The sequence below is a fragment of the Monoraphidium neglectum genome (genome assembly GCF_000611645.1).
Source record: "Monoraphidium neglectum strain SAG 48.87 unplaced genomic scaffold scaffold00424, whole genome shotgun sequence".
NCBI lineage: Eukaryota > Viridiplantae > Chlorophyta > Chlorophyceae > Sphaeropleales > Selenastraceae > Monoraphidium > Monoraphidium neglectum.
This window is the reverse complement of record NW_014013204.1, coordinates 1-9,099: the sequence shown is the minus strand read 5'-3', so window position 1 is coordinate 9,099 and position 9,099 is coordinate 1. Positions and strand designations below refer to the sequence as shown.

The 9,099-nt window shown below is 63.2% G+C and overlaps 2 protein-coding genes across 2 annotated transcripts; both read left to right on the top strand.

Annotated features, from left to right (window-relative positions):
• Positions 1 to 1,122: 1,122 nt before the first annotated feature.
• MNEG_3380 (ATP-dependent DNA helicase RecQ) lies at positions 1,123 to 5,943 on the top strand (the record flags this gene model as incomplete). The annotated part of the gene is made up of 13 exons (XM_014048140.1): positions 1,123 to 1,260; positions 1,650 to 1,691; positions 1,863 to 2,095; positions 2,323 to 2,389; positions 2,562 to 2,720; positions 2,947 to 3,008; positions 3,269 to 3,341; positions 3,509 to 3,581; positions 3,793 to 3,875; positions 4,047 to 4,091; positions 4,321 to 4,380; positions 4,615 to 4,752; positions 4,912 to 5,943. The coding sequence occupies 13 exons, from the start codon at positions 1,123 to 1,125 to the stop codon at positions 5,941 to 5,943; spliced, it is 2,205 nt and encodes a 734-aa protein (XP_013903594.1).
• Positions 5,944 to 6,991: 1,048 nt separating this feature from the next.
• MNEG_3379 (Chloride channel protein CLC-a) lies at positions 6,992 to 8,733 on the top strand (the record flags this gene model as incomplete). The annotated part of the gene is made up of 4 exons (XM_014048139.1): positions 6,992 to 7,221; positions 7,480 to 7,702; positions 7,942 to 8,161; positions 8,603 to 8,733. 4 exons carry the CDS (start codon positions 6,992 to 6,994, stop codon positions 8,731 to 8,733), a joined length of 804 nt encoding a protein of 267 aa, XP_013903593.1.
• Between the last annotated feature and the right edge of the window lie 366 nt (positions 8,734 to 9,099).

Genomic DNA, 9,099 nt, shown 5'->3' with positions numbered 1-9,099 from the left:
TCCGAATACATGGTGCCCATGTGCATGGCGACAGCAACTGTCAAGCAACACAACATGGGTTTTTGCTTACGTTTTTATGGTGATTGAGAATTCTTGCTGCCTGCTTGGGACCGGCGGCAGGAATGCCATGCTTCGCGTGCTGGGTGTGCAAATTCACTAAAAGCTCGCTGCTTCAGCCACGCGTTTTGTCAGCACTGAAATTTTTTCCCTGATCATGAGTGTGAGGACATTGTTCGGACAAAAATCGCGAATCTGTCATTGCAGATCACGCGAATTCAAAACTCGACGGGGCTATCAACAAGATGAATCACATAATATGACTATGTCTCAACGCATCTGACGATCAGAAGCGCGGTGCAGGCGCCACATCGTTCGCACGGTCCCAATTGAGCAGCAGTTGCGAGTGAACCGAGTGCTGTCCCAGCGGCATGCGCACAGCCCCGGACGACGCATCGCTGGCGGCGGCGCTGCGGCGCTGCGGCCATGATCAATTCCGCCCAGGGCAGGTGGAGGCGGTGACAGCCACCCTTGAGGGCCGCGACAGCCTGCTTGTCCTGCCAACGGGTGGCGGCAAGTCACTCACATTTCAGGTGACGCCAGTGCATTTTGCATCTTGATTACGTCCCAATGTCAAACAGTAGTTTGCTTGTCACCTCACTGTTGCTTGCGACACGCCGCAGATTGCAGACACCGCGATCCGCGCCCCATCTGGTCTGCTGCTCTCATCGCATTACGTCCAATACGCAGCTGCCGCCAGTTGCGCGTGGGAACTGCTTCACAGTCGTGGTGTCTCCGCTGCTGGCACTGGCAGCCGACCAGGTGCAACATGCCGCATTCTCCTCTGCCCATCCCACGGGTACAGGCACCCTGTGGCACATTGGGCGTCGTAAATCCCCTCGAGCGCGCCCGACCAAACTGGCAGGCTCCAGCATGCCGTCCCAACTTGCCCTTACGCCAGCAGGCTGGCAGGCATGGAGCGTCAGCAGCCTGCAGAAACAGCCGCCTCAACACCGATGGTGACGCACGCATGCTCCCTGACACTCGAGTCCTGCGTCATGCGGCTGACGCTGTCGCCCCAACAATGTGCAGGTCGAGCACTGCCTGGAGGCGGGGATCGAAGCCATGTCCTTCAACTCCTCATGCTCCGACCAGCAGCGCAAGAACGTCATGTCTGAGCTACACAGCAGCGAGCCAGAGCTGCGGCTCCTCTACACAACGCCCGAGAGCCTGCTCAAGCCGGCGCTGCGGGAGGCGCTGGTGGTAGGCGCCGCCCACGCATGGGGCGCATGCATGCGATGCGTGCTGCATGCCGCTTGGGTGCATTTGACGCAGCTCGCCATGCACGGCGTGCGGGGCTGTGCATGGGACAGGTACAACAGCTGGCAGTGTCTAGAAAAAATACGATTGAATCGCCCCTGTGTTGTGGCCGGGGGATCTCTATATGTTTATGGAGGCTTGGAAGGTGGCTTGCGTGGTGCACGGGCTGTGCATGCACGGCCATGGCACAACGGTAGGCCGCACATGCTGCTGAGACCTGCCAACGTGTCAGTTGACCTGCCCAGTCGGCTGCCGACAACGCCACTTGGCTGCCATTAGCGATGATTGGCTGCGGATAGCGAATCCCATGCTCATCCCTGACCAAACCCCAGGAGGCTTGCGCCAGCGGCACCCTCTGCGCCTTCGCCATCGATGTGAGTGGGGCCGGCGTTGGCGCCCATGAACTTGGACCACATCATGCCCAGCTTAGCCTCAGGGGAGCTGTATTGCTTGGTTATGAGGCCGTGGCCACGTCATCGATCAATGCTGCCTTCACATCTCGTCTGCCGGCTGCCCTTCTCCCAATGACCCCCACGCCCAAACAGGAGGCTCACTGCATCAGCGAGTGGGTGAGCTGCCTGCTATCTACGCCCTGGCCACTCGTGTACGCCCACGACCGCCTCGGGCACGTGCGCTGCGTTGCTGACGTGGTCAACTGCGACCTGTCCTCCGTCTGTGACCCTGATCCCTGCTGCTTGCCTGCCTGCCCTTCCAACATCGGCGTGCCATCGGTGCCGCCCGCCCTCACCCTGACCCCTGTGCAGGGCCACGACTTCAGGTGCGGTGCCTAAAAAGCGATGATAAGCGCCCCTCCCTCTAGTTCAATGCGCAACTTGCTGGCCCGGTCTCTGGTCGCTGGCACTCGTGGCGCCTTGTTCGCCAGACAGCGGACGCTGCTCGAGCACGGCGCCGGGGTGCGCTCTCCCTACACCCCGTGCGCCTGCAGCCCGTGATGGATGCAGCCTACTGATCCTTCGCCCTTGACCCCTGGACTGCGACCATCAGGCCCGCATACCTGCAGCTCGCCTCGCTCAAGGCCGACTTCCCAGGCATCCCAATCGCCGCCATAACGGTGCGCCCGCGCCGCTCGCCCGTAGCCCAACGGCCGCACATCCTCCGCCCCGCGCACCTGCGCCCGCCGGCAGGCGCATGGCACCGCGGGCTGCCGCAGGCGCTGCTCCTGCACCCTGTGTGGCCCGCTACCCCATCTTTGACACTCTCACGCGTCCCCCTCTACCCACCAGGCCAGCGCCACGCCGCGCGTCCAAGAGTCCATCGTCCGTTGCCTCGGGCTGTCGAAGCCCCAGATCATCGCAGCCTCGTTCAACCGCCCGAACATCGAGCTGACCGTGCGCCATAAGGCGCTGCTTGGGGCGCAGGGCGCGGATGACGACGTCATGGAGGTGGGATCTCATGTAGGATGATCATGTTACTATTCAACCTCACCGGGGATGGACACCCATGCCAACGTGTCTGCCTGCATCTGCTGTCAGGCACAGCCTCAGGGCCTGCGCTGAGCAGCCTAACCCGTAGTGCAGCCTTCTCTTGCATCGTTGTGGTGCAACTCCCGTGATCTGCCTGATCATGCATGTGACTGTGGTCAAACACGCTTGCGACGTCTTCCCGCAGGACCTGCTGCGGTTCATTGGCAACCGGCCCGGGCAGTGCGGCATAATCTACGCTCGCCTCAGGTGCGGGAAGGGGGCACATGCGGGAGGAGGCTGCGCACCCTTGCTCTGCCGGGTGGACCTGCCAGTTGCTTCGAGCCGCTGCAAAAACTCTCACGCTCAGGATTATACTGCCTGCCAACTTTCGTCCGTCGACATGTGGCGTCCGCATGTGGCGTCATCAAAGCCGTCTGTGACCCCAGGAACGCCCTCATCCCGCGCATTGCTTAAACTACGCGGCAACGCTGGCGGCATGGCTTCTTGCGCATATCTATCTGATGCAGGTCCACCTGCGACTGGCTTGCGTCGGTCCTGTCTGGCTGTGACCTAGATGTGGCCAAGTATCATGCCGGAATGGTGAGCGCGCCCATGCCCCGCATGTCCGCACGGCCAGCCAACCCCTCCCTCCCTTCCCGCCGCGCTCGCCTCTCTGCCGCCGCTCCGTCACGCTGCGCGGCGTGACGGCGCGTGACGCTTGCGCCGTGCGCCGCCGGCCACGCTCGCGCTGTGGCCCCCACCCAAAGGACCCAGACCAGCGGCGCAAGGTGCTGCGGGACTGGACCGACGGTTCGGTGGACATCGTGGTGGCCACGATTGGTGGGCGGGATTGATATGACATCCGATTGGCGTTTGGGGGGCGCTGGGCACCCGCACTGCCGCTTCTGAGGGCGTGCCAGCGGCTGATGGCCGAGCTTGCAGAAAGTGGTGCGAAGTGCTTCCATCAACCACGCCTTGCCCACCATGTCACTTCACTCACGCTACCAAGCTGTTGCGCCTCCCCCCTTGTGACCTCCAAAATTTCAACCAGCGTTTGGCATGGGCATCGACCGGGCGGATGTGCGCTGGGTCGTCCACTGGAACCTTCCCGGCTCAGTGGAAGGGTTCTACCAGGTCAGGGGCAGGCAGCCACAACGTCACTTTGGTGTTTGATGAGTTGACCAGTGCGAGATCATATGCCGATCAACATGCAGACTCATCCCTCTGCTTGCAAATGCACATCCCTGGGTAGGAGACGTGCCTTTCGCTGCCTTCCACACACTGTCATCCCCTTGCTGCATGCAGGAGGCTGGGCGTGCAGGGCGCGACGGCCAGCCAAGCTTGAGCTTGGTGCGTGATCGCTTGCTTTCCAGTGCCACAGTCGGCGTGTTGATGTTGCGTGTGCTTACACGTTGCAGGCATGCGCACACGCACACACACACACACACACACACACACACACACACACACACACACGCGCACACACACGCGCACGCGCGCGCGCGCGCGCACGCACACTGATTTGCACACCTTTGCCCAAAAGGTTCATCATCTTGCGGCACCTTCCAAAACCCTCCAGGTGTATGAGTCACAAGAGGACGCAGAAGCTGTGGCAAAGCTGGAGCGCGGAAACCGCCAGGTCGGCAGAACTGCGCTTTTCATTCACGCAAACCATGGTTCACTGGTCATTCCTACCCCAAAATGCTGCACAGGCATCAAGCGTGAAATGCCCAGAGGCGTCAGGCGCCCCGTGATTTTGCCGTTGCTCAACGCCCCTGTACATTGGGCATGTGTCATGCGATGCTGCTCAAGCGCCCTGCGCAGGCAACAACCCTCCATCCCGGCCCGGATACCAACACCTCTGCCTGTCCAGGGCGCTATGGCCAGCGTGGTGGACCTCATGGCCGCCCCCGGCTGCCGCCGCCGCCGCCTGCTGGCGCACTTTGCGGAGGCGCGCGGCGCCTGCGACGCGGCCTCGGAGCTGCTGTGCGACTTCTGCGCGGACCCGCAGGTGAGCGGGCGGGCAGGCAAGAGATGGGGCGCGCAGCGCAAGGAATTGATGCTAACAAGGTCGCGTGCTCGTCCGCACCTGTGTCATTGTTCTGCCACATGGCACAACACAATGCTTGCTGCCAATGGAAACCGGTTTGTCACCAATTTCTGGCCCTAGGGAGTGCGGCGGCGCCTGGACGAGCGGGAGCGCCGCACGCACGCACGTGCGGCACGAGAGCGAGCGCGAGAGGCGCGGCGCGTGGCCGGCGGCGAGGAAAGCGGGAGCGACGGGGTTGAGGGCGAGGAGGGTGAGGGCAGTGGCGGGGGCGATGGCTGGGGCTCAGCGGCGCGGCTGTGCACAGCCAGTGTGCCGCCGGGAGCAGCGGTGAGGCAGCAGCAGCAGCAGAAGCAGCAGCAGCAGCAGGAAGCTGGTGTTGTGCTGGGCGACGCTGAGGAGGAAGGATGCTGCGCAAGGGAGCAGCATCAGCAGCAACGCCGGCCGCAGCAGCAGCCAGACCTCGCACCCAGGCCTGCCCTCGCGCCCCTCGGCCGCGGCCGCTACGGCAACTCAGGCGCACGGCCGGGCACGGCCTTCAAGGCACCGACGATGGTCCAGCCGCGCGCCACGGCAGCAGCCAGTCATGCGATTCTGCCGGCAGCCGCGGCGCCTGTATCCCCTGGCCCGGCAGTGGCCGTTGCAGTGGGCCCAAACAAGATTGGCTGGGAGGACCCTCAGGTGGGGCTTATCGAGTCCAACACAACGCGATCCGGGCTTGTGCATGTGAGCACAGCGTCTGGGCGGGCGCCGGTGGTGGTGCCGCGCCTGTTGAAGCGCTTCAAAGGCAGCCAGGGCTGCGGGGTACGTCCTGGGAGCGCCGGCGGCTGCGGGGCTGCAGCGGGCGCTGAGGGCGCCACACGCACAGGGCCCGCGGCAGCGGCCAGGATTGGCCAGGCGGCGGTGGCAACGGCTGTTGAGGCAGCGGTAGCGGCACATTCCAATCAGCAGCAGCAGCAGCAGCAGCAGGGTGAAGAAGGGCACAATCACAACCAACAGCTTGAGAACAACCAGCAGCAGCAGCAGCAGGAGCAGCAGCAGCAGCAGCAGCAGCTTCCAGCCATGCAACAATTGCACACGCGAGTCCTGCACACGTGCATGAGCACGCACGCTGCCGCCGCGCGACGCCCGTTCAAGCCGCCCTTGCGGCGGTGATGCCAAAGTGAAACGCACGCAGCAACTTGGCCCCCAGCAGGATGAGCACGGTGTATTTCTGCCAATTTTTTTGCACGATGTGTTTCTGGCTTCTTGTCTTACAAAAACTTCTGGATGTTTGAGTGTCGCAGCCACCATGCAGCTGATGCTTACGGCTGCAAGGTGCATCACTGACAGCTGCCTGACTGATGGCACGACGTCTGTTGCCAAACAAGCCGTGTTCATGACTGTGCTTTCCTGCGGACTGCTTGTCAGCCGTCTCCTCACCCCCGCCGCTCTCAGCCATGAACCTGCTTTTGATTCGCGTTTTATGTCGGGGTAACCCCTCAGACAGTTTGCTTGCCGCGCCTCGCCTTATCCAGGACCCCACACCCTCCGCACGTTCAGTCCGCCTGTCAACCAGCATCAAAGTGTGAACTGCAACCCGGTGTCGCGGCTGCGGAAACGATTGCGCCTGCGCATGAAGGCCGTTATGGCAGCCCATGATAGAGGCCGCGTGCCTGCTAGCAATGGTTGCAATTGCATGGGTCGCGAGCATCCACCGCGTGCTTGGAAGGGCCTGCGTGCGCTTCGAGCAGGCGCAGAAGGGGTTGGCTGCGACGGTGATATGCAGCGCAGTGCACACGGTAAAGGCTGATGTGATGATCCCACTACTGAGGCCCACATGCAATGCGCCTAAGTGCATGAGTGGCCTCCAGAGCTGCAGTCAACGCCAGCAGTGCTCATCCACCACGCAGCCGCGAAGCCGAGGAGGCGGCGGCCGCCCACGGAGCCTGATCACTAGCATTTCGTAAAGATTCGCGCCCTATCAGAGCTTCAAAACGGTGGTGGTATCTTTGTATTCACCCCGCTCGTCCAGCAACCAGGCAGCTGCAAAACCGTCGCCTGATCTTTGACACAGGCGCTGTGCTTGCCAAGCCCCTATTACCACGATCATTCGAAGGCCGCAGATTATCCTACACGGCATGCTCCAGGCCTAAACCGTTCACGCCCCAACCAAATTGCATAGAACATCCGTGCAGAGGGGCCCGGAGGGCCTTGGGGCGCCATGGAGCCCGAACACGAGCAGCATGGGCTGCTAAAATCAGCAACCTTCAGGCAGGTCACGCAGCGGCACACACCTCAGCTGCCCTCCACCGAGGACATTCTGACCAAGGTGTTTGGCACGAAGAACGCACCAACACAGCGCGTATCAGAATCGCTTGACTATGAGCCGGTACAGAACAAGATATTCTACAAGCGGATGAAGGCGGCCAAGGAGAAAAAGCACCTCTTCGGGTACGAGGCGGTGCATGACAGCGCCTCGCGCCGCTGCTGCTGCAGCTGCTGCTGTCCCTGCCCGGGCTGCCTGCTGGGGCTGCCCCATGCATATCGCGCCGCACGCTCTCGCAGCAGCAGCATGAATGCCTCATCGTCAGCCCATGCGGCGCGTGGACGCCCGCCGCCGCCCCAACACCTGCACCCATCCAAACACCCCCCACACCCGCCGCACCGCCGCCGCCGCCACTTCCTCCTGCCTTGCCCCGCCCCGCCCAGTTACACCGGCCACACCTTTGCCAAGTTCCTAATCACGATCACGTCCGGCCTGCTGACCGGCGTCTTCGCGGTCGCGCTGTCGCAGCTGGTGCACCACTCGTTCGAATGGAAGAACGAGTACGTGCAATCAATCCTCGACGAGCCCGGGGAGGGGCGCATATGGATCGCGTTCCTGTGGCACTGCGCATACAGCTGCCTCCTGGTGTCCTTCGCAGTCGCGCTGGTGAGCGGGCGGCACACCGCCTGTCGCGCGGGGCGCGCGGCTGCTGCCGCGCGTAACGCTGCGGCCCCACCTGGGCGGGCCAGCCGCGCCTCGCGCCTCGACACACGCGCTATGCCACACCAGCATCACAACCATTGGGCATAAAATCGCCAGGACACGATTAGATACTACCGCCCCAGAACCCACACCTGTTGTATCCTCAACATTGCCTGCTTTTACATCGCTGCGCCGCCGCGCAGGTCCAGTACTGGGCGCCCCAGAGCGCCGGCGCCGGCGTGACGCTCGTGATGGCGTACCTTAACGGCAACCACGTCCCCAACCTGCTGCGCCTGCGCACCCTGGTGGCGAAGTTCGTGGGCACTGTGTTCTCAGTGGCTGCCGGGCTGCCGATGGGGCCTGAGGGGCCCATGGTCCACATGGGGGCGTGCGTGGCGAGCGTCATCACCTACGCGCAGTGCAGTGAGTGGCAGACGGAGGGTCACGCACAGGGGAGGGGCCGGGGAAGAAGGGGTGCGGGGAAGGAGGCAGCTGGCTGGCCTGGCGAGGGTGCGGCCCGGCCTGCGAGCTGTGCGCTTGAAAAGGGGTGGGGCCGGCGGGGCTCGGGTGTGTGCGGACACCCACAGCTGTCTGGGCGTGGCCTGTTTTGCAGCGGGTGGTTTGGTGCCGCGCAGCGGCGTGCGTGGCGCAATGGCCTTGTGAGAAGCGCAATGGCCGTGTGCGAAGCTGGAGAGCGGCAGGCAGCTCCTGCACAGAGGCACAATGATTGATTTTCAAGTGAGAGCCCTCGTGAATGCTCGAGCGAGCTGTCATCGACCCGCACAAGGGGACCGCATCTCACGCGCAACGCCGGATGACGCGCATGACATCGCGTCCGCCGTCCGCCCCTCGACCCTACCACAGCTTGCCTGCGCACGGGCCGCTGGCTGAGCTGCTTCGGGCGGCGGCGGCTGAAGAGTCACGAGCAGCAGATGCTGGAGAAGATGAAGGTCTTGGACGACATCGTCAGCGACTCTGGTGAGGGCCAGGGGTGATCTTAGATTAGGGTGATCTGGGTTGATCTGGGCAGGGTGATCTGGAGGGACGGCCTGGGGTGATCTCGGGGCAACCCGGTGGTGGCGTGGGTGGGAGTGATGGTTGGGATGGTACTGTTTTGGGCCGTGGGCAGGTGCTGCGCTGTGCAGTGGGGCCGCAGTGGTGTGTACTTTGTACTCAGGATTTAGGGTGACGGGGTCCTGCCCCGGTCGGGCGGAGCGGGCAGCCTGGCCCGGTGTATGGAGGATGGCGGGGCCAGCACGGCTCCGGTCCTGAGGCTGCCGCGGCTGCCGTCCCTTCATGAGCAGCCGCCGACACATTTGCAGTGTCACTGGGGCTCGTGCACAGATGCCTCTCCCCCATTC